Below are 25,630 nucleotides of genomic sequence, written 5' to 3' on the forward strand. Positions count from 1 at the left end.
GAGAGAAGGTGAAGACCAACTCCTACAGGTTCTCTCTAACCACCATGAAGGTCTTCTGACCTCCACGTGGACACCGCCGTGCATGGGCCCACACGCACACACACACGCATGCACACACGCAGGCACACAATAAATAAATGTAGTTTTCTAAAAAGCTCAGGGCTTGACATTTTCTTACAAAAATGTGATTCACAGCTGGGAATGTGGCTCTGTCAGTGAAGTGTTTTCCTGGCATGCAGAGCCCTAGGCTCAATCCCCAGCATTTCCTAAACTGGGCATAGCAGTCCTGTCTGTAATCTTGGCTCTTGGGAGGCAGAGGCAAGGGGGATCAGGACAGTCAGCCTCACATATATTGTGATTTTGAGATCAGCCTGGACTACATGAGACCTTGTCTTCAAACAACAAACAACCACTACTCTACCCCCTCAAAAAACAAAACAAATATCCCATGGTTTATAAAAAAAAATTCTGGGAGAATCATAGACTGGCGTGCAACAAGAAAGAACGAATGATTCCTGTCCCAGAGCCACATGGGATGGCAGTCACGGGAAAGGGCACAGCAGGAGGAAGAGCTAGATGTAGATGTGGGAGCGGTCTCTCTGTGTCCTGGCAACCATTCCCAGATAACCGCTCAGTGAGTTATTATCATAAATGCTCGGCTGATAGCTTAGGCTTGTCTTCAGTCAGCTCTTACAACTTAAATTAATCCATTTCTATTAATCTATGTGCCACCCTGAGGCTCCTTTACCTCATCTATGAACTTCCTATGTTGCTTCTTTGGAGTCTGGCTTCCGACTCCCTCCTCCTTCCTTCTGACTCCATCCTTCTTCTTCCCAGCATTCTCTCTGCCCCCAAAATCCTGTTTCACTATTGGTCAATTAGTTTTTTTATTAACAATGAGACTAACACATTTTCTTTTTCTTTTTTCCTCCCTCCCTCCCTCCCTCCCTTCCTCCCTCCCTCTTTTCCTCCCTCCCTCCCTTCCTTTCTTCTTTTTTTTCTTTTTTCCAAGACAGCATTTCTCTGTGTAGCAGTCCTAGCTGTCCTAGAACTGGTTCTTATAGACCAGGCTGGCCTTGAACTCACAGAGATCCTCCAGCCTCTGCCTCCTAAGGGTGCTGGGATTAAAGGAGTGTGCCACTGCCGACAGGCTGAGAGCAGCACGTTTTTACAGTGTACAAGAAGATTATTCTATAACTACTAGAGTTAGAAAGAAAAGAAATCCAGTGGAAGAGGCAGACCTGCTGCAGGGCAGGCAGGCTCTGCTTCAAGTACCCTGCAAGACAGAGAGCGGGGGACTGTGGGGTCGCATGGGAGCATCTGGCCAGCACACAGCCTCTCACGCCTGGAGACTTGAGGAGTTTAACCCTTGAGCTGGCCATCTGAGCTAACCTCTCAGCTGGAACAATTAGTACAAAACACATAGAATTCACAGGCCTATGAATGTTCACACCAACTAAGCAATCGGACTCGTTCCCCTAAGAGTGTGGGCTTGGGTCTCCCATAGCCTGGCCCAACTTCCTGGTGATGGCCAAGCTGAGGTAATGAGGCTCTCAGGAGAGAAGCAGGGGGAGCACTGAGAAGGAAATGGCTAAGGATCTTTGAACCTTGCTTCCAGCCATTCCTGGGGCCAGCTCCACCCTGCCTCCCCTAGTAATATGAGCCAATAAATTCCTTGTTCAGTGCAGAGCTCCTTTTCCTCAGACCTCTGCTCTCAGAGACCTTCCTTTCTGTAACAAGCCCCGAATCTCCTTTACTTCTCACTGACTCCACTGTCACCAGCGGCCCCCTGACCCCCTTCGGCTTCCTGCTACCTGTTGTCCACTCAGCAGGATAAACTGTCTTAGACAAATGCCAATGGATCACGTCACTTCTCTGCCTGAAATGTCCCATGTGGTCCTCTGACTGGACTTCCACCATTTCTCCTCATCACAGGCTGCTCCTCTCTGGCTACCTCCTTGTTTCTCAAACCCCTTAAGCTCCTGGTTTCCTCACTATCCTGAAATCCACTTTCTCAAGAATTTGCGTGCTTAGCTTATTTTCTTTAACATGGTGACATAACTGTGGCTCCCCACACCCTATCTCTTTATTCTTGCTTATTACTTTAATCTCTATACTTATTATTTATTGAGAGAGAGAGTGTGTGTGTGCATATGTGAGTGTGTGTGTGTACATGCATGTCATAGCACTCGTGTATTGGTGAGAGGACAGTTTGTAGGATTGGTTCTCACCTTCCACCATGTAGGTCTTAGAGATCAAACTCAGATTGTCAGTCTTGGGGGCAAAGCACCTTTTACCTACTGAGCTATCGCACCAGCCCATCTTTTTATTTGGTTTTAATTATTATGTGCGTTTGCAATTATTATGACATTTGCGAGTGTGGGAACATCAGTGACACAAAACACCTGTGGAGTCAGGGGACAGCTTTTAGGAGTTGGTTCTCTCCTTCCCCCGTGTTGGTTCTCGGGACAGCACTTGGATCATCATGGCTGTGCCTGTTCATCTCCCTGGGCAGTTTGTGCCTTGGGCTGACAGCATCTTCCCCTGCCATGGCCTATCCACACAGCCAGTAATCAGTTACTAAATGAATGCGTTATAAAACACAGGGTGTGGCAGTCGATACAGCTCAAAGATCTGCTGAGTCGCTTCCTCTATACCACACTGCCGTCCACACATTTCCCACTGCTTAAATCAGAGAGGATCCTGAACTTACCATTCACCCAGACTCAGCCTGCTTCCACATGGCCACACTGGCAGCTGTCAGAATTGACTAGGTCTGACCTAATGTGGGGAGCACCTCACTCCTGGCCTGCTTCCTCCTCTGTGGATCCCTGACCACACAATTTCCCAAGCCCTGGCTTCCAGAGTCTGACTTTCAGTTCATATGATGACCTTTGCTATGAGAAAGCTCTGGCTGTAAAAGGAAGGAGCGTTGACTCCTTCTCCTGTGGTTAACGATTGATAACAACTAAGAGTCAGAGGACTGGAGTGGGAACTCCATATGACAGATCATACTGGGCTCCTGGTGCTTGGGAGCCGAGTGGAGTCAGTTTGTCACTGGAGGTCATGCATTCAAGAGGTCATTCACCCTGGAATGGCAGCAAAGGCATCAGGCCTGGGCGTGTGCTAAGGGCAGAGCTACCAAATAGGCCCTTGCTGCTGTGAACTCTGGAGGTGAATCGTCTCGCTACAGCTGGACATTCCCGGGGAGAGTTCCCGTGCAAGGACTGCCCCAGGTTCCTGAGAGGAAGAAGAGGAAAACCCAGAAACCAAGGCTGCCACCACCACCCAGCCTGAGGTCCCAAGAATTCCAGATCCAGGTAAGTTATCTCAGTCTGCTGTGGGGATGGGTGGCCCAAGGCCTGTGGCAGGAATCACAGCAACGGGTAAGCTCTGTTTAAAATGAAAGGATGTGATAGAAGAAGCAAAGGAACGTGGTACCTCACTGCAATGTGATGTTCTGGGCAGGATCGTGACCAGGACAAGGACATTGGGAAAACTAAGTGGCATGCACAGGAAGCATGGAGATTAATTTAGTAATGATATAGTCTGTGCCAGGTACCATGAGAGTAACTAAACTTTGCTGTTTCTGAGAAATTGAGTTTTACGGTTTTTTTGTTGTTGTTGGTTTTTTTTTTTTTTTTTTTTTTTTTTTTTTTGGTGTTTTGAGACAGGGTATCTGTAGCTTTGGAGCCTGTCCTGGAACTAGCTCTTTGTAGACCAGGTTGGCCTCGAACTCACAGAGATCCGCCTGCCTCTGCCTCCCGAGTGCTGGGATTAAAGATGCGCACTACCACCACCTGGCCGAGTTTTACTTTTTAAAACACTATTTTATGTTTATGAGTATTTTGCCTACCGTATGTCTGTGCAGCATGCATGTACAGTGTCCTCAGAAGCCAGAAGCCAGTGTTCAATCCTGGAACTGGAGTTACAGACGGTTGTGAGCTGTCCTGCAGGTCCTGGAAATCCAACCCCAGTCCTCTGCAAGAGCAACACATGCTCTTAACAGCTGAACCATTGCTTCAGCCCCCCCCCCCACACACACACACTTTTAATGGATTGTGCTGGACAGCTTCACAGTTTCGCTCAGATGGGATAGCTCTACAGTTCGGCTCAGATGGCTGTGGAACCTGGAAAATCTGTTGCTGCCGTTGGTACATTCCATATTACTATTACTGCTCTCTCCACCCGTGCACCCACAAACACACCATTTTCAGTTTTCGAAACTTTGGTTGTGCTGTCAACGACGGAAGCAAAGGACCTTGGTTTACTATGTGAGTTGACAGTGTACAGAGGGTGACAGCCGCAATGGTCCCCTTCCCACCTAGAGAGGATAAGACACTCTATTAAAGACGCACGGCCTTCATACACGGATTTGATCACAGAAGCTAATAGATAACACCCTTTAGATGGTAATAGATGCGGACGGGGGTCAGGGCATGACAGAAAGCCTTTTGTTGCTGTGGTATCTCAGAGTGGGAGGGCTTGGGTTTGGAGCTGTCTCACCGCTTCCCATCTCCATCCCTCTCGGGATCCCTCTTCCTCCATCTCTGTCGCTATCCCAACGTCTCCTGGGAATTTGGCTCAGGAACTCATTTATGCTAGGCCAACACTCAGCCACTGAGCTACAGCTCAAGCATGCATGCATCTTCACACACTTAGTCCATGAATTAAATATCCCAAGTCAGAATTGTTCTTTCAGAAAAGTATATGACATGTATCAAATTGAAACGTGCATTTAAGTGTGCAGAATACACACACATAAAAATGTAGGAGTTGAGAAGGTTCATTGGCTAAGAATCTTGACTGCCCTTCCAAAGGACAGGAGTTTGATTCCCAACCCCACGTGGTAGCTCACAACTGCCTGTAACTCCAGTTCCAAGGGATCCAGCATTCTTCTGACCTCTGAGGGTACCAGGCACGAAAGTGGTAAAACATGCAGGCAAAACACCCATATACATAAAATCAATAAAACTAGAAAAAATGTAGGTATTGTAGGTCAGTGGTAGAGTTCTTACTCACCTAGCATGTGTAAGGCCCTTGGCTTGATCTCCAGCAACACACACAGGAATTACACACCTTGTTTTTATGAATGAGTGGCACACTCAAAAGAAATCTAATATGTACAGAAGTTTTCAAAGTCAATGTCACATGCACGTGTCTAGGCTCTATCACAGTCCCCAGAAGAAGACAGTGTTTGCTACCTAGACATCCCTGTTCTTTTCTATGGGTGTGGGGAGCAGGGTTAATCTAATATTATTAATATAGGCACTGCAACTGGCTGGACTGCCTCGTTCTCCCTAGTGTGGCATTCTGGACAGTCAAAGGGAGCCAGATCTCATTGATTAGCCATCCGCATGACTTTGTCTTTTCTATCACAACCCTAATCAAGGAAGTGGGAAGTAGGCATCTGAGTCCTAAAATATCTTAAATCTTTACTTTTTCTTAAAGATTTATTTTATTTTTAATTTTGTATGTATGTATGTGTGTATGCACATGTGCACGTGTGTGCATGCACTTGTAGAAGCCAGGAGAGGGTGTTGGATCCTCTGGAACTATAGTACCACGTAGGTCACACTGATCTAAGTGCTGAGAATTGAACCCAGTCCCTTTACAACAGTGGTTCTCAACCTTCCTATCGCTGCAACCCTTTAATACAGTTCCTCATGCTGTGGTGACCTCCAACCATAAGATTATTTTGCTGCTACTTCAGAAATATAATTTTGCTTCTGCTATGAGTGGTAATGTAAATATCTGATATGCAACCCCCAAAGGGGTCGAGACTTACAGGTTGAGAACTGATGTTTTACAAGAGCAGGACTTGCTTTTAGTCCCTGAGTCATCTGTCCAGCTCCCAAAGGGTTTTTCTTTCCCACCCACAGTTCGTCCCTACTTATGCGCATGAGTGAGTGCCTAAACTTAGCTGAGGAAGCTTAACTCTTATATTCATGTCAAAATATTTCCTCCCAGTCTGTCGGTGGTTTTTATGGTTTTTTTTAAAATATTTTTTATAGTTTATTTTATGTGCATTGGTGTGAAGGTGTCAGATCCCCTGCAACTGGATCTTCAGACAGTTGTGAGCTGCCATGTGGGTGCTGGGAATTGAACCCAGGTCCTTTGGAAGAGCAGTCAGTGCTCTTAACCACTGAGCCATCTCTCCAGCCCCCCCCCCCCTTTTTTTTTTTAAAGAGGACTTAGTGCCAGAGAAAACTCTAGTGTCAGTCTGGTCCTTTTGTTTCCCTTTGGCTGTCTGCCATCCGGTTGTTTGAGAAAGTTCCAGGCTGCACATACAACAGCTGTCTCAGGCAGAGCTGTAGAACCCCTGCCCTTGAGACCATGTAAACTTGTTGCCTTCGGTGGCTCTCATGAGTGCCCAGGACATGTTTTCATGACAGATCTATTCCACACCCTTCTTCTGTTTTATGTCTTCAATTATTTACTTTTAATATTGTTTGATTTCTATTCCCCCTTTCTTCCTTTCTCAGAGGCAACTATCCTATTGTATTTAACACGTCCCTTAAAAGTTGTTCTAGGAAAACACATTTTCAGTTTTTTTTTCGAGACAGGGTTTCTCCGTAGCTTTTTTGGTTCCTGTCCTGGAACTAGCTCTTGTAGACCAGGCTGGCCTCGAACTCACAGAGATCCGCCTGCCTCTGGGATTAAAGTGCTGGGATTAAAGGTGTGCGCCACCACCGCCCGGCCCCACGTTTTCAGTTTTGATAAGTGGTATGGCATGTCCTCCTTGAGGACAGTTTTTATTACATTTGTTTGAGATGGGGGGGTGCTCCCATGCCATGCCTCACATGTAGAGGTCAAAGGACAACTTACGAGAGTTGGTTCTCTTCTTCCGCCATGCAGGGCCTGGGGATTGAACTCTGTGTAGCCGTCAGGCTTCGTGGCAAACACCTTTACCAACTGAGCCAGTTTATCCATCCAGACTTAGAATTTTCGCAAGGGTTTTGTCTCCTTGGTTAAGCTAATCTGCCAGGAGTGTTCAACTCACAGCCCACAGGCCACACGCAGTTGAGAAGAGCTGTAAATGTGGTATCGCACTAACTTGTAAGCTTACTTAAAACACGAGGTTTTTAAGATTACAAAGCTTTTGTAGGTGACAAGAACCTGTAGAGCAGTCAGGAGGAACAGCTGCTGGTCAAGGCCAGAACTGCTCAGTACAATAGCCTCCAGCCACGCGTTACTGAGCACTGAACCGTGGCTAATGGGCCTTAAGGTCAGCTTGCTACAAGCATAAATTTTACACCCATTTTTCAAAGGCCTGGTATCAAAAAATGTAAAAACACCCAAATACATCAATCTCTGCTGAAACATGCTGTCAAAATTAGCCTCACTGTTCCTTTAAATACAGGGACAGAAAATCTTGGGTGAAGTAGCAATAAGAGGGGGTATGTGTGTGAACATGCGTGTCTGTTTTGAGGGATCTAAGGCTTGGTCTATTACAGCTACTTGCTTTATTTCTCAGGGACAGAAACAGGCTCAAACTAAGGGGACGCGATTCAAGTCCTCTGCAAGGGTCCCTTTGCTCTCCAGTGGGACAACTCACACTGGCTATGCAAGGGCCCCTCTGCCCTCCAGTGGCACAACTCACACTGGCTATGCAAGGGCCCCTCTGCCCTCCAGTGGCACAACTCACACTGGCTATGCATCTTTGTCCCTTCCCACGCACACTAAGCATTTTCATGAAGATTTGAGCCACTTTCTCCTCTGTGGTTTCTGACCAGGTCCCACCTGCTCCTGGGATCACATTCTTATTTTATCCATATATCTATCTACCATCTAGCTGTCATGGACAAAACCCCATAAATCTCACTTCAAAGGAGATAAGAAATGGTTTATCCTAGAGCCAAATATAAGTAACCATGGCCCAGGAACACAGACCTCAGTTACCCTAAATTCCACGCTCCAAGTGGTAGCAGTTTCAGGAAGGGTTGTAGTGGGCAGGGGTAGGGGAGCTGGGGATGGAATCAGGGGGTGGGGTGTCTCAGTATGAAGTCCTGGCTGGTTCAGACCTTGTTGTGGAGACCAAGCAGGCCTTGAACTCACAGAGATCCTCCTGCCTCTGCCTCCCATGGGCCTCATGAAGTTCTATAGTAACAGGGCAAAGAAAGTCACAAGTCAAGACACTTTATAAATGTGTCATTGTAAATATCAGGTAATCAGGCAGGGTACAGAAAAGCAAGGAAGTCTTTGCTGTAGAACCACATTCGTAGCCTTCTGGGTGGGGGGAGCTAGGGGTCTGTATGCACATTCCAAAGGATTTACCTGCTAGTCACAGAGATGCTAGGTCATACCCAGAGACAGGTAATGCCCAGAGAGACAGGTGATATACAGCCATCGAGGGGGCTAAAGATGGCCCAAGACAACCTGGCTCTGGACTTGTAACATTCCAACCTTTGAACGTTGAGATTCTAATCGGTGATCAGCTTTGTAAGATAAGCTTCTTTCAAGGTACTTCGTTCTACCTGCCTGTCAGTCATTTAGGTAACAGGAAGTCCCTACACAGCTCACGCTGATCTGGAACGCTTCCCGTTACCCAGGCCTAGAACTAGCTATCAATCCTCCTGACTCTGTCTCCTGAGCGTCGCCTCTGTGTTCACCACCACAGTCAGCGTCAGTTCAGGCTCTTGCAGCCCTAGAACTGTGGGCTATAGGACGGCCGTTTGGACAAGCAGGGAAGGTGGACCAGGGACAAGATGAGCTGTCTGCTGTTGCCAGAGATGTTTGCTCAGAGGCTCTAAAACTTATCTGTTCACAGCCCAGAAACATCTCAACCAGGAGCAGGGACATGGACACTGTGGAGGGAGCTGCAGTCAGTCCTGAGGTGCCCCAGGAACTCCTGGAAGAAATGATTTGGGTTTTTCGTGTAGAAGATGGTAAGTGATGGGAGACTAGGGGAGGTGGAGCAATTCGGCACAATTGGCACATTTTCTTCAAAAGGGAGAGAGGTTAAGCATCTCATCACAGGGGGTTGAGCTGAGCCCATTTGCTTTTTCTCAGGGTATGGGCCACTTACTCAGCTATCAGTCACCTCTATTGTACTGTGTGCTAGGTATGGTCCCTAGCACTGGGGTTAGTTACAGCAGTGAACCAAACACAAGTCTCTACCCACACAGAGTGTCCATTCTAGTAAAGGACACAGAAAATAAACCAACAACCAAAAGTATGACATGTTCCCAGTGCATAGTAAAAAAGAAGCAAGCTGGGCCCAGTAGCCCGGGTCTGTAATCCTAGCTACTCAAGAGGCTCAGCTTCTTGGTAATCACAAGTTCGAGGCCTGCTTGAGCCACAGAGTTGAAGTCCAGCCTGGGTAGTTTAGTGAAATCCTGTCTCGGAACTTAATAAGGGTTTGGCATTCAACGGTGATACGACTGTCTAGCACAATAGGAATCCCTAAATTCAAACCTCAATACAATGTGTGTGGTAGGAGTGGGAGGTGGAGGTGGGGGGTGGGAAGCGGGAGGGGGGCTGGGGGTAGGAGGTGGGAGGGTGGATTACACAGCAAGGTAGATAATGTAATCAAGGAAAGCCTCATTCTGATAAAGGCTCGCTGTGGGAAAAACCCTTGCAGGAAGGGAAGGAATTCACTGTCAGATCACTTGGTGGAGGGCCCTTCCTGCCAGGGGGAAGTAAAAGCTGTGAGCCTGGAGCCTGCCTCACTTGGAAGCAGTCTGATATGTCCTGAGCTCCCACAGCCTAGCCTGCTGCTTCAGCTACCCTTGGCGGGCAGTCACTACATCCAGTTAGACGTACCACTTCCCTCTCCCTCTCTCTTCCTCCTCCTCATAAAGGTAGTGAAGGTGAAGACTGAAGTTCAAGGTGACCCATTTCCTCCTCCTTGCCACTCCCACCCCCTTTACCCAGCAAGTATCCAAACGCTGTCTCCCCCATAGGATCAGGGCTCTGTCTCCCCCATAGGATCAGGGCTCTGTCTCCACCCCCACCACTCACCCACTGGTCAGTAGGGCAGTTCCCTCAGAGCAAGGGGTCTTGATGGGGTCTCCATAGCAGGAGACAAAGAATGATCGGAGACGGGCCCGAGTCCAAGCCCCAGCTGTGAGTGGGTCTGAGTGTCACCTGGCCTGAGGATTTATGTCTGTGTGTCCCTCCTCAGCGGCTCCTTGGAATTATTCCATGCTGGTTCTGGCAATCCTGGTGGCAGCGATAAGCATGTTCCTCCTGAGACGGAGCATCCTGGCAAACAGGTGAGGGGTTGGTCTGGAGTGGGTCTCCAGAGGGAGGGGCGGGGCTTCCTTCCTAGATGGCAATCTAAGAAGGAGTCACTTAGGGAAACTGGCTCTTCACTTTTTGCTGCCAGGGACCAAAGCTATTAAACAAACAACCCACAGCTGCCTCTGATTCCAATCCCCTAGCCCTGGCCAGCAATTTGGAATGACTCAGAAGGTGTCACCCTTTAAGTGGTCCCAGCCCCTCTTACCCTGTCAGGAAGGATTTCTCTCAGCAAACTCAACTGAGGGACAAGGTGGCTGTCCACAGGGGCAACAGGGAGGCCTGCTCCCTTGTGGGCCAGCAGGCGGATTCTCTGGTGCTCAGGTCCTTCCACCGTGGCCTTCAGGAAGCCTAGGAGTTCCTAAAGTAAACCAGCTTGGAGAAAGGAGAGATGGTCAAGAATTAGCAGAAAGACTGTCAGGCTGAGGAAGTAGGCAACAGGAGCTGTGTGCAGGGTTGGGTCTCACATGCATGACTAACAGCGTGGGCAAGCCTGTTTGGAGAAACAAGGAGAGTGAGAGATTGAAGGTTAGTTAGGGTTTCTGGCAGCATCTTAGGAACAGAGCATGAACTAAGAATCTGTAGAACCTGTACTAAGTAAGATGACAGCCCTGGGATCAGGATAGCGTGGTTTGGAGGAAAGTCACAGGGCTCAGAATAGGTAGATTTAAATGTACAATGCGTGTATGAGACTTCCTCATCTCTAAGGGGGAAGGGCTTCAATCAACACTTAGCTCCCAGGTAGCCTTGCAGAGAGATGCTAGATATAAAAGTGGGAGCCACTCGGCCACTGCCACTTCTGTACAGAGGATCTCCCCTCAAGCTCTCTAACCACTCGGTCCTGACCCAGCCGCTCCGCATCCCTGATCAACACTATTTCCTCTCCCCCAGAAACCGCAAGAAGCAGTCCCAAGACAAAGAAACACCAGAAACGCTGCACCACCCGGACGATTTCAGAATGAAAGAAAACAGCAGCCCGAGCCATCTAAAAGAGACACTGATCTCAGAGAAGCCAGACTTGCCCCTGGGGGAAACTGAACTGAACGAGAAAGACGCAGCGCAGATCTTCTTTCTACCCGACCCACAGGAAACTGAGAGCTAGGGGGCGCCGAGAAAACACACTACCCCAGCCAGAACGTGACTGTGGTCTGAGCCCAGCTCTGTGGCCTCAAACCCCTCAGGCTGGACGGTAACGTCCAGTCAGCCTAACTTATTTTCAACAGACACAATAAACAAACCACAACCAGACAAAAGTTCGTTATTTTAAAAAAGTCTTTTATTAAAATGCTTCTCCGGGTGGGCAGTTCAAATGCTGGTGTTCTACAAAGCACACACTAGTGGCTTGGATCAAATGTACAAAGTTCAGTCGTGTGTGTAGTGGAAGCTTTAATTCCAGCACTAGGAGGGCTGAGGCAGGTGGATCTCTGTGAGTTCAACTCAAGCCTCGTTTGCATAGTGAGCTCCAGGACAGCCAGAGCTACATACTAGAGAGACCCTGTATTTAAAAAAATAAGAAAGTACAAAGTTCAGAGCTGGCCTGTTGGTCAGGTCACAGGACCAGACCTTGTAGCACATGCTCCCCATGGCCTCAGCATCTCCAGCAATAGAACAGAGCTGAAGACTGGGTTAGAGACATTTCAGTCCAAGCTCCTGGGTCTGTTGGCCTGTTGGCTGGGAGCCGAAGGAGCAGGCTTCCTAGGTGAGGATGCCCGGCTCAGTCCTTCTAATGCCCCCTCTTGAACCAGCTCATTTAGTTTGTGGTAAACAGTGAAACAGATGTAGCCCTGCCCATCAGCTTTCTCACATCTGGGACTTGGTAGAACACCAAATGGTTGGTGCAAAAGTCCACCTTATTAATCCCAAACACTTAGGGATCTCGCTCCCCAAAAGGGGCTTTGAACACTCAGCTCCATTGTTGAGGGTCCTAGATCCAACCAGACCAGATTGCACCTATGGCGCCCACCAGGGGGTGTCTGTTCCCGCCAGCTGTGGACTCCCTGGGGACCATCACTGGGCAGGATGACTTTCTGCAGCCTTAGTGATTAAGCTCAAGAAGGGGGGTCCTGGGGGTCTACTAATAAAGTGGACACAAGAATCCCCCAAATGCTGGTGGGGAAAAATGCTAGAGGCTCCCTAGCCTGGAGAACCCAAAGCCCCTTTCTGCACCCTTCACTGAGAGCGAGAGTTGAAATGCTCCCATCCCGTTCAACGCCCTGTCCAGGCTTTCACAGGATTATTTTAACTGGATTTTTCTTGGATAAGCTCTAAGGTTTGTAGCCTGGGGTTTTGAGAGGTCAGAAGACACAGGAGGCACCAGCTCTGGGCCTCTGAACAACTGCCCTACCTCTTTCTACCACCAGGAGACAGTAGGACCTCAGGGCCAGCCACCCTATAAACTGTTAGCCGCCTTCACATAGACAAAGCTTTGAACAGGCTGCAGCTGACCTATCAGGGGCTGAAGCAGGCAGAAGTCACGGCACAGGATATGCACAGCAGTTCTTTCTGCTTGCAGCCGATTCCAGATCTCTGACTTGTAACGGGACAGTTTCTCTCCAGGGTGGTGGCTGCAAAGGTTACCGTGGAGCCCAAGGCCTGGAGGCACTCAGTGCAGCATCCCTGCCTGTCCCCTGGCTCACACAGTGAGCATGTAGAGACTGCTTGGTGCTGGAGGTGGAGTCTGCTATCTACCAGAGCATAAGGGCCGTTGGTTCAGCAGAGGGCAAGCCAGTTCCTGCCCTGCAGCCCCGAGCATCAGTGAAGCCTAAATTTTCCGTAGAAGGGTCCTCAGAAGATCTTGAAGCCCTTCAGTAGGGTCAAGGTGGGTGCCTTGCGCTTGCTCTGGGCACGGGATGACTTCACAGTGACCAGCTTGGCCTGGGCCACCGTGGGCATCTCCTTCAGGCTGATAGTGGAGAGAGTGTTGAAAGTACAGCTGGCCAGCCCATGTCGGGCTGTGAGCGGGGTCTGGTGAGACAGGGCTTTCTCCTCAGAGATGAAGAGGGGCCGAGCCATGGGGTTCTTCTCCAGCCCCCGCCGTACCTCCCGCACTGCCTCATGGAAGACGTGCTGCACGTGCTCAAAGTCCAGGCAGGCAGAGACCTCAAAAAACAGGCACCCGAATCTGCCTGCCAAAGCCGCTCCCTCAGCCTTGGTGACCTGCCTGGCGAGGAAGCAGGGTGAGGCAGTCAGGAGCGTGACCTTCAGAGTCAGGGAGGGAGGGTCCCCCCATTCCCATCTCCCCACCCAGCTGTCTGGGCCCATCTTCACCTTCTGAATCTTTTTTCTCATCAATACAACAGGGGAATGGCACCCACCTCTGGGAGCTGTTAGGACTACGAAAGACAATTTACATGGTGGGCTTAGCGTAATCCCTGGCACGGACTCAGCACTGAATAAATGGGAGCTGATGTTGCTGGAATTTAGGAATGAATATGAAGAAAAGGGAAAAGAAGAAACCAAATTCTCCCATGCTGGACTGTGCCTGTGGCCAAAGGAAGAAAGCCATTGCCTTGTCTCCTCAGGAAACGGCCACCCTTAGCCCTAGCTTGAGGGACTGGCATTAGGAAGGAACAGTAGTTTGCATTGAAGGGGGCCGCACCCCTCAGATTACTCAGGAAGCCTGTTACTGGCAGACTCTTGGGGCTTGTGGATGTTTTGTCTGCTTGTCCAGCTGAGGGCAGGTAGAGCACAGAGGAACAGGACAGGGGTGCTGCGTGCACTCCTCTTTGGTCCTCTCTGCCTCCTGCGAGGACAGGATAGACATTTGCGAGTGGAAGGTCCCATGGGAATGGAGGTAGAGAAAAAATGAAGACTGGCTCTTGGGAAGCTCGTACATCCAGACAGGGACTCCTCGGGACTTGAGGCCAAGACTCCTGCTCACCGCCACCCATTGATGAGCTGCCCCAACCACCGCACAGCCCAAGATGGGAGGAGATACCAGGGAATGGGGAAAGTTTCTGGACCAAGGTTGATTTAGCGAGAGCAAGGGGACTGGAGACCCAGTGTGCTGCTGAGCCCTAACCTATTAGTGTTGCATTCAGCAAAAAAGGAAGTGGGGTAAATCATCACGTCTTGTATCCAGGAAACCAGGGCTGCTTATTCAAACCCTGGATTCCTGCTCAATCACTTGCAAGCCATTTTTCAACAATTCTTTTGGTAAACACTGGGGTTAAAACAGCATCCTGTAGTCACCCTCCCCCGCTCCGTATCGTATTGAACATCCTCCCTCTAATTCCACTGTCCAGTCTTCTGCTCGCTCTTCCAGGTTCGGAGCTACTTCAAGGCCCACCTTCAGCAATGTACCCACTGTACAACTTCCCTTATTCCCCAAGATGCAACTTTTCTCAGACTGACGGTTGGACCTCCCACGAAGAAGGCCCCATACCATCACAGTTCCCTTTCAGGAAAACTGCAACTCTCTTCTCCCTCTGCCTGAGTGACGTGATCAGAACAAATCCAAACCTCAGTCACTGGGCCTCTGGGATCTGGGAGAGCAAGAGCAAGCTAAGAGCAGACCGGGACTAGCAGAAGGCACCACGCCCAGCAGGTGTACTGGCCACGTGGAACAATGTCCACGTCGGAGAGTCTCAGTTCCATTGCTCAAGTGTAGGCCTCGGTGTCAAGGGCCTCAGGGCCAAGCGGGTGACTTGGATGTGTGGGGAGGGTGGAGGTAGAAACCACAGGGAGGGGCAGGGTCTGTGGTCAGCTGAAGGAAGCAGGCCCCACCTCAAAGCATTCCAATTCCAAGTCATTGCAAACATTGTGCCAGCCAAGCAAAACATGGCTGACGATTCTGCGGTGATCTGCCCTCTGGCCCAGTCTGTGACCTCTGATTCAAGTCTAAGCCTTTCTAAGAGAGGCCTGACCTCAGCAGCCTACTGTGGCAATAAGCCTGGGGTGCCATGACTGGATGAGGCAAGGGCTGGCTGGTTGGACCACAGCAAAGCAAACACCTGATCCAATGAGCAAATTAGACCCTCTCCTTGGGACTGGAGTTGGGCACCAAATGATGAGTCAGTTGCTGGGGGGAGGTGTGCGCAGAATGTCACATAGCCTCAGGCAAGGCTGATGTAAGAGACCACTGACACTCCTGAAACAAAGGGGAGCCTTCTCCCTTTTGCCTATTGGAGTCCAGCCCACCCCCAAGTGGCCCTTCCTGTCATTGGTCACCTAGGAGACAAACTCCCGGCATAATCCCTTTACCTGAAGTTGACAGCACCGGCCGTTCTTGGCATCAATGATCCCTAGGTATATCATTCTGCATTCATATGCAAGCGAGCTTTAGAGAAGAGGGCTAAGATGCCCGCACCCACCTGTACTGGGCCATGTCCAGCTTGTTGCCCAGCAGCAGAGCAGGGTAGCTGCGCTGAGTCTCCTTGGCATGCAAGGCCAGCAACTCCAGGTAGCTGCTGCTGCCCTCAAAACTCTGGCGACTATCGACGCTATAGACCACCAGGAAGGCATGGGCCCAGTTCAGATAGCGCTCACAGTTCCTGGGGGTGTCCTGGATTGAAGGAGAGGAATCCGACTTAGAGGCAGGAGAATGTGGGGGAAAAGGCCTTCACCTGGGCTGTCCTCTCCACCTCCTGAGTCTGTATATATTGTTCCCCAGCAGATCTCTGCACAGGGGCACTTCAGTGTTGATTTGGCTCAGTGTGAAAAGAGACATTGTCTCATGAACCTCCTCCCACCACCCAGTCAGAGACCTGGAGACCTTGGCCCCTTGGGCACTGAGTCAAAGATTTTGGCATGGCCCTCCAAGGACCTGTTGTCCCTGAGTACTGCTGGTTTTGGGTCAGGTCCATACTGCCCCTTTGGCCTCTGAGAACTGACTCCAGCCATGGCAAGGGGTAGGGAGGACTTGGAGAGATATGCTGGGGACACAGGCTGGCACACTCCAGTTGGAGTGTCTGTGTAAACAGGCATGCACACGTGTGTGCTTAGCCGTACAGCACAGGATATCTGGGCTGATGTCAGCAATTCAGGTCCCGAAGAGTCAGAGCCCCATTCAGGGCCACACAGCAACCTGGAGCCTAACGGGATCCAGATTCCCGTGTGAGGTCAGAACTTGGGAGGCTGCATGGATTTGCTGCCGTCTCTGGGAGGTTGAGGGAATGGAGATAATGTTACCAGGTCTGCAGTGTCCATGACCCTCAGGTGGACGGGTTGGTGGTCCACAGTCTCCTCGGAGCTGTAGGTGTCCTCTGCAACACAGATGGTGAGCCAGGTCAGAGGCATGGCAGCCCACTCAAATAATAGACAAAGTCAATGTCCCAGATTCCTTCTGTGCTGGACTCCAGTGTAGCCTTGACTGGCCCTCGGGAGCTGCTACCAGGCCACTGTCCCTCTTCATTTGTCAGGCTTGAAGCATCAGAGACCACTATATACCATCCCCTGGGGGACAGGCTATTTCTGAATCCATGCACAAGGCCCGTGGTGTGGAGTGTGCGACCCATTGGCTCAGTAGCAAAGCCTTAGGGCTTCCTCTAAGAACCTCAATTTTCTCCACTCTATGTCCCTTTCACCATACTACCTGGTCCACAGGGAGTCCCCAAAAAGGACTTCTTTCCTCAGTAGGAGGGGAGAGAATGGAAAGAAAAGCTTATGACAGGATGGAGCGAGAGCTGTCAGACCTCACACACAAGTTTCACTGGTTTATAAATCATCCTTATCAAATAGACAAAGTGATATTGGATCCAAGCCAACTTCAGGGAAACGGGGAGAAAGCTCAGTGGGGTGAAGTGGTTGTTATACAAGCATGAAGACCTGAGTTCAAGTCCCAGGCACCCACGTAAAAAGTCAGTCATTGGTGTTTGAGTGCCTGTAATCCCCGCCCTGCGAAGCTGAGACAGGAGGATCGCTGGGGACCCTTGACTGTCAGCATTTCCCGGGGCTCATAGAGACCCCAGTCTCCAAGGAATAAAGCAAAAAGCAAGATGCTTTAATGCCTCTCTGGCCTCTGTGTGCATACAGATCTGCAAACTTGCACACACTCCTGCATGAACACAGCACACACATACACTGCACCCTTCCCCAACTTCCTTTTCTTTTTTCTTTCACTTTTTTCCCTTTTCCCCTCTCTCTCTCTCTCTGTCTGTCTCTCTCTCTCTCTCTCTTTTTCTCTCTCTTTCTCTCTTCCTTTTTTTTGAGACAGGGTTTCTCTGTGTAGCCCTGGCTGCTCTGGAACTCACTCTATAGACCAGGCTGCATCAGACTCAGAGATCTGCCTGCCTCTGCCTCCCAAGTGCTTGATTAAAGGCGTGCACTACTGCCCGGCCAGAGCTAACAGTTTTCAAGCCTTCACTCTGCTTGGCTTGCCCATGAGCTAGCACATTTAACAGCCCTATCTTCCAGGACTGTGGAAGGACTGCTTGGTTCTCCAGGCTTGGGGCCTGGCCCATAATAAATACCTGAAAATGGCAGGGAGAAATGTGAAGGACCTCCAAGTTAACAGGGCAGGTCCACATTCCCAGGTAATTTTTTTCTCCTTCTGTTTTTATTTATGTAGGTAAGTATATGAAGTGTGCATGTATATGTGCATATTCATGTGTGCATGTATGTGTAGAGGTCAAAGTTTGACATCCGGTGTCTTCTTCAACCTCTTTTCACTTTATTATTTTTTAAAGAGGTTCTACATTTATTTTTACTTATGTGTGTGTGTGTGCGTGCATGCATACGTGTGCACACACAAGATGTGTGCGGTGCCCACAGAGGCCAGAAGAGAGCACTGAATCTCCAAAACTAGAGTTATAGACAGTTATGAGCATCCAACACAGTGCTAGAAACAGGACTTGGATCCCCTGAAAGAGCAGTAACTGCCGATGACCACTGAGCCATCTCCAGCCTCACTCCTCCACCTTACTTTTTGAGCCATGGTTTTCCTCTGAACCAGAAGTGACCAGATAGATGTCATTCCACTCTAGGGATCCACCTGTCTCTGCATCCCCCAGTGGTGGAATTACAGATGCATGCCACCACACCCAGCTTACACATGGGTGCTGGGGCTCTGAACTCAAGTTCTCACGCTGATACTGCAGGCACTTTACTGACAGAGTTATATCCTTAACCCTCATGCTGACTTATTTTACAAAGAAATAATTTTAAACTCAAATAGAAGTTACAAACTAACGGAGTTCCTACCTGCTCTTCACCCTGCTTCCCTCAGTATTAGCACAGCACCTTATATAACCACAGCTCAATCGCCAAACCAGGAAACTGATGCTGGTTCTGTACTATGAACTAAATTACTGACCTTATTTGGATTCCACCAGTTTTTTTTTTCTTTTTTTAGTCTTATGACTTTAAACCCAAGAAATCAGAATGTGGCCAGGCGTACAGAAATGTCACTGGCATGCTAACAGTTGCTTCTCTTACTCCCAGTCTTCCCTGGCATGTGTACGTGAGGATGAGTACACTTTCGGTCCCCACCTTTCCCTAGGTGACCCCTCTAGGCAGATCTGAGGTGTCCTCTGCCTTCCTGGCCGTGGTCACTGTGAGAACAGCACCCCTAGCCCTGACTGAATGTAGTCACACACTCCTCCCTGAGGGCCGCTGGCACTCAAGCAGACCTGGACACAGGCCAGGCCCACTAACATTCAACATGAGTCACAGACAGCTCTTCGTCCCCAGCCTGCTTTGGGGACTTGGATAAATAGCTGCTCTTATCCAAAGAGGAAAAAAAACTAATGGAAAATATGCCCCAAATGTGTAACTATATTTGGCCCAAGAAGAGCTGTCGCTGGATGCCTGCATTGTGTTCAGACATTTTATTTTCCAGCCCTAGTTGCCCCTTAGGCATTCCCTCCAATCAAAGTCCTGCCTTGCCTGGTGACAAGTATTACTCTAGCCGTAGCCCTCCTGGTGAGCCTCCTGATCTCCTGTTGTCTCCACTGTAGAAAGGTGACAAGGTTGTTTTAGGAGGCTGAGGCAGGAGGATTGTAAGGTCAGTCCCTTCCTGGGCTACGGAATGAGTTCAAACAAGCCTGTGTGATGTAGTGAGACCTTATCTTAAAATTGGGAGAAAAAAAAAGTGTGTGTATATGGGGGGGGGGACTACAAATCAAAGGCAGAGTGTGCTAGCATGCATGCATGATACAAGATGTTCATTTAGTCCCCAGTAATGGGGTGGAAATGAAATTGGGCCTTCTGGGATGCCTCCCCCTGTGACCCCTTCGTTCCTGGCTAATGATGAGACTGCTGGACCTCCAGCTATATCTGACCTGAAGTATCCTATTCCGTAGGAATTCTAGCACAGATATGAAAAGTTGCATGAAGCCTCAAGTCGTCCGGTGACTGACCTCAGGAGCTTGAATGGAAGCTTCTCACCCAGGTATAGTGGTATAGTAGTCAAGCCTACCTTGACTCTGGGCACTTTGATGTCCTTAAAATAGTATTTTTATAAAAGGCACCAAAGAAGTTCTGTCAGATAAGGTGGCACCTCAGACACAATGAGCATCCGTGTCCTTGCAGGAACAGGATGGAAGCAAATGACGTAAGAAGCTGTTGTTCCCAGTGGAGCCAGGCAAGAACATTCTAGTACCCCTTGCCCACGCAAGGCAGAACATAGGCAGAGCCCTTCTATGCAGTCTCTAGCTCCCAGCAGCTTTAGTCATAGCCCACAACAAGACACAGCTCCAGCACAGACAACTCAGTCCCACCCTCCATATGGGGAAACTGAGGCTCAGAGAGCCCAGGGCCCTATGCACCCCTACTTCTGAGTCCACAGACAGGAAGTGAGTGGACCTTCTCCTTCCTTTGAACCTGAGGGGGTTCTGTGAGGTTAGGTGAGTCACTGAGTTCCCTCTGCCTCAGGTTCTTTCTTATAAAGAGCTGTTTCAGTCACATGTGCCGGAGACATGCCCTCCCCTTTTGGTCCCACCAATACTTTATTTGATATTTTTGAATGGGGAGACAACTCGACACCATTTTCAAAAGGCTACGCTCATTCAGACATCTCATTGTTCTCAATGGACGGTTTATAAATAAGGATATTATGAACGAGAGCTAGAAGTGACTTTGATGCTAAGCAGATTCTAATTTTGTTTGTCTTGGGTATTAGGGTTCCATGTAAGAGTTTATTTTAGGGGATGGTTCTTCTGTTAAAAATAAGTTTCACAACATAGACCTCACGAATGTGGGGGGACTCTCGGCAGCACGCATGGGAAGCCATTTAAGGAGGAAGAAAAAAGAAAATATGCACCAAGAGTCTATTGGGGTCAAGCACTGCCTAGTGTGTACGTACTGTGTTCCTAATCCTCACAGTGAGTCTCTGATACAGCTATGCCTATGCTCCTTTGGGAGATGAGGAAATGGTAGCTCAGAGAGATTAAGTGACTGTCTCAAAGTTACCCAGCCAATAAATGGCAGAGCCAGCACTCAAACTTAGCTTTTCACAATGAATTTTAGTGGGGGAGAGGATGGCTCAGTGTTGAGAACAGTTGTTACTCTTGCAGAGGACCCAGCTCCATCCCCAGTACCCATATGGTGGTTCACAATCATCTGTCACTCCAGTTTCAGGGGATCCGATGCCCTCCTCTGACCTCCACAGGCACCAGGCACACACATGGGACACAGGTACACATGCAGGCAGAACATTCATCAACATAAAATAAAATAAATTCTTAAATCTAAAACAAAATGAATGTTCCCTGGTTCAAAGAATGTTCAGCACCGGTAGAGAATGCCTTAAATAGCTCGTCTGGCTGCTCTCGGGAGAACATGGAGTGAACATTTTGAAGAACTGTGCCTGTTTGGATGTGGACATCCTGCTATTTAAGAAGAAACATTCTTCTACAGTCTCGTTGCTTTGCACAGTTTAGGGCAAACAGTCTCAGGCCCTTGAACTGGACCGGCCCCCCAGTTGTTTGGTGTGCATTGAATCATCCCAGTGATCCCACCCTTCCACCCTGAGATGCACAGTGCTAGCCAGGGCCCACCCATGGGGAGACCCCAGGGGAACATCCAGGTGGGGCCCAGGCAGCAGGAGGCTCAGAGAGGAATGCTGTCTTACCCAAATTGGGGTCATATTCGCTGATAAACCTCTTGGTGAGAAACTTCACTGTCAGGGCTGCAGAAAGAGGAAAGAGGTGGTCTCAGACTCCTGCTGGGTCTCTGGCTAGCCCCCAGGACACTGTCCCTCTCACTTTAGACCTCTGCGGTCTCTGGCTGACCCCAAGCTTGGCTTTCCAAAGGCCTCAGGCTACAGAGCAGAGGAATTGGCTCAGAAGGTGTAGAAATGAAGTGCCAAGCCCCACTAATTGCATGAACCCTAGGATTATTTTCTAAAAGTTACTAAGAGCAAGAAAGGCAGCAAAAGGCATGTCTCACTGAGGTGTGTCTCTGAACAACCAAATCCAGGGTCAAGCTATTTTGAGGACTAGCGAGACCCCCAACTGAAGGGATATGTCTCAGTTCAAAGGTCAAAGACAGTAAGTGAAGAACTGACTGACTATTGCTAGGAAGATCTGAACCCGAGGGTATGAGTTTTCCAGACAAGGTCCAGGACAGATTAAGTCCCAAGTAAACACACTACAGTTTGAGTCCTCTACACCTAGGGCTTTTGCTCTCGGTGGGATTTCCAGACCCTCTGGGGTAGCTCTTGAGAACGGAAGCCTTGAAAAAGTAGTTCTCTCTCCCAAGTAGAGTGCACTAATAGGATTGCTTCTGTTCAGAGCGTGCCGTGTAAAGGCAAGGGTCAGCCAAATATATTATGCTGGGCTCTTGATAGGGTTAAAAATAAAATTCTTTTGAAGGATTCCTAACACTGCCAATTTGCAAACTAATAGACAGGGAATACATACTTTAAACTTTCTGGTGCTGTAGCCGCGTTGGTAGAGTGCTTGCCTACCAGGCATGAAGCACTGGGCTACATTCCCCAGGATTACGTAAACCAGCAATGGTAGTGCGGTTTACAAGTCCAGCACTCGGAAGGTGGAGGCGTAGAATTAGGACTACGAGGTCATTCGTGGCTTCCTAACTAGTCCCAGGCCAACCTGGGCTACACGAGACTCTGCATCAAAATAAAAAATAATTCCTTCATCTGTTTAGTCACTAGTCGGCCTATGGTATTGACCGAGTTGCTGGGGACAGGCTGGTTTTCAAAGGAAATTCGTGTTCTGGGTCTCCCCTCTGAGCCTGGAGTGCTGGCTTCAAACTCAGAACAGTTTCCCTGGGGATCTCAGAGAGACAAAGAGAAGGAAAGCCACAGCATTCACTGCCGGCTGCAACTGAACAGCCAGGGGAGCCCCTTCTGTCCCCCATCTTCAGCTGTCTGGGGCTTTCAGTGGCAGGTGGCAGGGCAAACCCTCCTTTTGGAGGTCTCTGTGATAGCTCTAAGAAGTAGTGAAGCTCAGGTTTGACAGAAATTGTCTCAGTGGTGGGAAGCCCAAGGTCCAGGTTCCTCAAGGACAACTCCCTGGCACCTGGGACCATACTCTCACGTTTCCAGAAAGTCAAGAGGGGTCTGGCTTGAAACAAATACATTTGATAAGAAAATAATCTGTTTCACAGTTCCAAGGGTTGGCAGTGGGGGAGTGAGCCTGAGAAATTCTAATCTCTACTGACTTCTACCAAGTCTCTTGGAGGAAGTGGTGAGGGGGTGGGACAGTCCAGATCAAGGAGTAGCAAGGATGCCACTAAGTTCAAAGGGAACCCAGGGCTGGAGACCAGTGCCAATAGGTCTCTTTAGTGTCAGTTGACAAGACTTGGCTGCTGGTCCCAGGGATGGAGATGAGTGGAGGACCTAAGAGAAACACAAAGAGAGACAATTTTTGGGGGGACAGCAGGAGTCACAGGTACCGAGAAGAGAAGAGCGGCAGGGGAAGAACCAAGCAGGCAGCTGAAGGCAGATAAAAGAGATAGGGAAATCGAGAACAAAGTAGCAAGACGGAGTGGGAGCCAGCATCAGAGAAACTGAGGCAAAAATCAAAGTCACAGGAACTCACCCAACCACCCGGGGAAGCAAGTCTCTGGGAGCCTTGGATGAAGCTGCCCCCATCCTCTGCGCTCCGCGCCACTCACCAGACTTGCCCGCCCCGCGGCGCCCCAGGATGGCCAGGTTGACCTCGAGGGGCACGTTGTGCGGCCCGCTGCCCGCTCGGGGCTTGCCGAACACCGACGACATGGCGACGCTGCAGATAGCCACGCCGGTCTCGGGGGCTGATGGGCTGCGAGCTGCGCGGCCTCAGTCACCCTCCGGCCCGCCCGTCGGTGTCCGCCTGCTGGAGGAGGGGCGTGGATGGGGCGTGGCCTTCACGCTCCAAACACCTTTTAACAGCAGTTGAGCTCTGATCAGAGCTCCCTGCTGGTGCCATTTTTTTTTTTTTTTTTTTTTTTTTTTTTTTTTTTTTTTTTTGCTTTAGACCACAGCCAGCTCAACCTCAGCACTCTACTTCTGTATTTTGCACTGGGGACTCTAAGTAGCATCGCTGCACAACTCAGGCTCCTGGGACAAAGGGTTTGTGCCTCTGGCTAAGACTTCATGACCAAGCATTTGGGAAGCTAAGAAAGCCTTGTGGTCAAACTGGAAGCCAGCCTGAGCTATAAGAGTGAATTCCAGGGTAGCTTGAGTTACCTGTGAGACCATCGCAAAAACAAACGAGACGCTTTTACCCGTGCTCCTGTAAGTAATCCTAACTGAACTCATTGGGTGGCCAAAAAATAACTAAAAGGCGTGAAAATAGAAAGGAGGCTAATTGGGAAGAGGAGGGGGACAAGTGATTGGTAGGGGCCTGAGAGAGAGGGAGTGGGGAAGAGAATATGATCAAAATACATTATATGCATGTGTGAAAATGTCACAACCAAGCCCACTGTTGTGCATAATTGATAACATGCCATTAAAACTTAAAATAACAAAGAGCAAGGTTAGTACATTGAGAGACATTCCCAGAACTGTGAACTTTGATGGGTTAGGTCTTTGCTTTTGTTTTGGCAGGTGGTGCTCTCTACGTACTGAGTGTTAGAGTCTGAACGGCACTTCCATCATGGCTTCGGTTGTGCTAAGGTCTGGGAGCCTGCTACACCAACCAGAAAAAAGAAAAACATTAAACCTGGCCAACAGGCAGAGGGTCCAGGGTCAAGCAGGGTGGCAGTGTCCCTCCTAACCAAGAAGGAAAAAAAATCTTTTTTCTGGACAGGATGTGAATCTTGACTTGGTCTAGCTGTTGAGGGGAATCACAGTGGCCCAGCTGTTAAAAAGATTACAAGGTACCACAGGGATTTGTTTAGATTACACCCTCAGACCAGACTTGCTTGAACAGCTAATGGATAAAGTTTTCCTCTGAGTTGTGGGAGTTGAAAATTGGGCGCCTGGTTCCAGCCACATCCCCAGCTGGTTACAGTCCTGTGCAGACATTCTGGGCGGTATCCAGGGGGAAAAAGCTCGTCTCACTGCAGGGGTGCTGCACTGCTGGAGGAGGAAGGGTGGAGCCTGCCCAGGTCCTACAGATGAGACCTTTGCCACTCCCCAGTTTGTATGAGGTGGGGGCAGTTGCTTCAAATCTTTCTTAGGCTAGAGCTCAGTTCACACAAAGCCCTGGGTTCAATCCCCAGCACCGAGTAAACTCCTTTGATGACGGATAGTACATGCCTATAATCCCAGCTGTTCTGAGTTGGAGGCACGAGGACCAAAAATACGAGATCATTTTCCACTACAAGGTCAGGAGTACAAGAGGAGCCTAGGTTACATCAGACCCCGTCTCAAAAACAAAAGGAAAGAGTTGTCTAGCATTCTGACACGCTGGTCCGGCATGGAAAGTCCATGGCCTTGGGAGTATGCCATGGTGCTGCCAGCAGGACGGCTCAGTGGGTAAAGCCACTGACCACAAGCTTGATGATCTGACTTCAATCCCTGGGACCCATGTACCCATGTGGTCCAAGGAGATGGGTGACTTCTACAATCTGTTCCCTGACCTCCACCACACACACACACACACACACACACACACACACACCAAATAAATACATTTGTTTATTTGCTTGTTTGTTTATTTATTGAGCATGTATGTGGAGGTCAGAAGATTACTCAAGGGAGTCAGTTCTCTCCTTCCATTGTGTGAGTTCTGGGAGTCAGGCTCAAGTCATCAGACCTGGCAGCAAGCACCTTTACTCTCTTGTCAGCCATCTTGTCTGCCCAGTTTCCTCATCTTTAAAACTGGGACTAACAAAAGGTCCTGTTTAAAGTTTAAAGTCCAAGGCTTAGGAAGGAAACAGGGCCTCTTTGACCAGTTCTTTTGCCTGGCCTCTGTCCCCTGCTTTGATAGTTGTTTGTCTAGCATCCTGACACACTGACCTGGCCTGCAAAGGCCTTGGGAGTATGCCACATGCTGCCAGACTCTACAATAGGCTACTTTAATCTCCCTGATCTCAGTTCCTCATCTTTAAAACTGGTATA

At 49.3% G+C, this 25,630-nt stretch overlaps 2 protein-coding genes across 3 annotated transcripts; one reads left to right on the top strand and one right to left on the bottom strand.

The window, feature by feature from the left end:
• Positions 1-2,916: 2,916 nt before the first annotated feature.
• Positions 2,917-11,484, top strand: Slc51b (solute carrier family 51 subunit beta). The gene is made up of 4 exons (XM_041679662.1): positions 2,917-3,320; positions 8,771-8,888; positions 10,127-10,217; positions 11,134-11,484. Exons 2-4 carry the CDS (start codon positions 8,801-8,803, stop codon positions 11,342-11,344), a joined length of 390 nt encoding a protein of 129 aa, XP_041535596.1. The 5' UTR covers positions 2,917-3,320; positions 8,771-8,800; the 3' UTR covers positions 11,345-11,484.
• Positions 11,485-11,514: 30 nt separating this feature from the next.
• Rasl12 (RAS like family 12) lies at positions 11,515-23,445 on the bottom strand. 2 transcript variants are annotated; one of them, XM_041679663.1, is made up of 5 exons: positions 23,260-23,445; positions 21,251-21,307; positions 16,372-16,445; positions 15,555-15,745; positions 11,515-13,402 (listed from the first exon to the last, which is right to left on the bottom strand). In XM_041679663.1, exons 1-5 carry the CDS (start codon positions 23,360-23,362, stop codon positions 13,027-13,029), a joined length of 801 nt encoding a protein of 266 aa, XP_041535597.1. In that variant the 5' UTR covers positions 23,363-23,445; the 3' UTR covers positions 11,515-13,026. The 2 variants fall into 2 exon arrangements, with proteins under 2 accessions (XP_041535597.1, XP_041535599.1); XM_041679665.1 differs by lacking the exon at positions 21,251-21,307.
• Positions 23,446-25,630: the final 2,185 nt, after the last annotated feature.

Source organism: Microtus oregoni, unplaced genomic scaffold (genome assembly GCF_018167655.1).
Source record: "Microtus oregoni isolate MIOR12 unplaced genomic scaffold, Mior012 000032F_ref0000030, whole genome shotgun sequence".
In the NCBI taxonomy this organism is placed as follows: Eukaryota; Metazoa; Chordata; class Mammalia; order Rodentia; family Cricetidae; genus Microtus; species Microtus oregoni.

Coding starts and splice junctions, on each gene's coding strand:
- Rasl12 (XM_041679663.1), bottom strand. CDS start 23,362: ATGTCGTCGGTGTTCGGCAAGCCCCGAGCGGGCAGCGGGCCGCACAAC. Junction 16,446..21,250: donor CGAATATGACCCCAATTTGG/GTAAGACAGCAT, acceptor TCTGTGTTGCAG/AGGACACCTACAGCTCCGAG. Junction 13,403..15,554: donor CTGGACATGGCCCAGTACAG/GTGGGTGCGGGC, acceptor CTTCCTCGCCAG/GCAGGTCACCAAGGCTGAGG.
- Slc51b (XM_041679662.1), top strand. CDS start 8,801: ATGGACACTGTGGAGGGAGCTGCAGTCAGTCCTGAGGTGCCCCAGGAA. Junction 8,889..10,126: donor GGTTTTTCGTGTAGAAGATG/GTAAGTGATGGG, acceptor GTCCCTCCTCAG/CGGCTCCTTGGAATTATTCC. Junction 10,218..11,133: donor CGGAGCATCCTGGCAAACAG/GTGAGGGGTTGG, acceptor CCTCTCCCCCAG/AAACCGCAAGAAGCAGTCCC.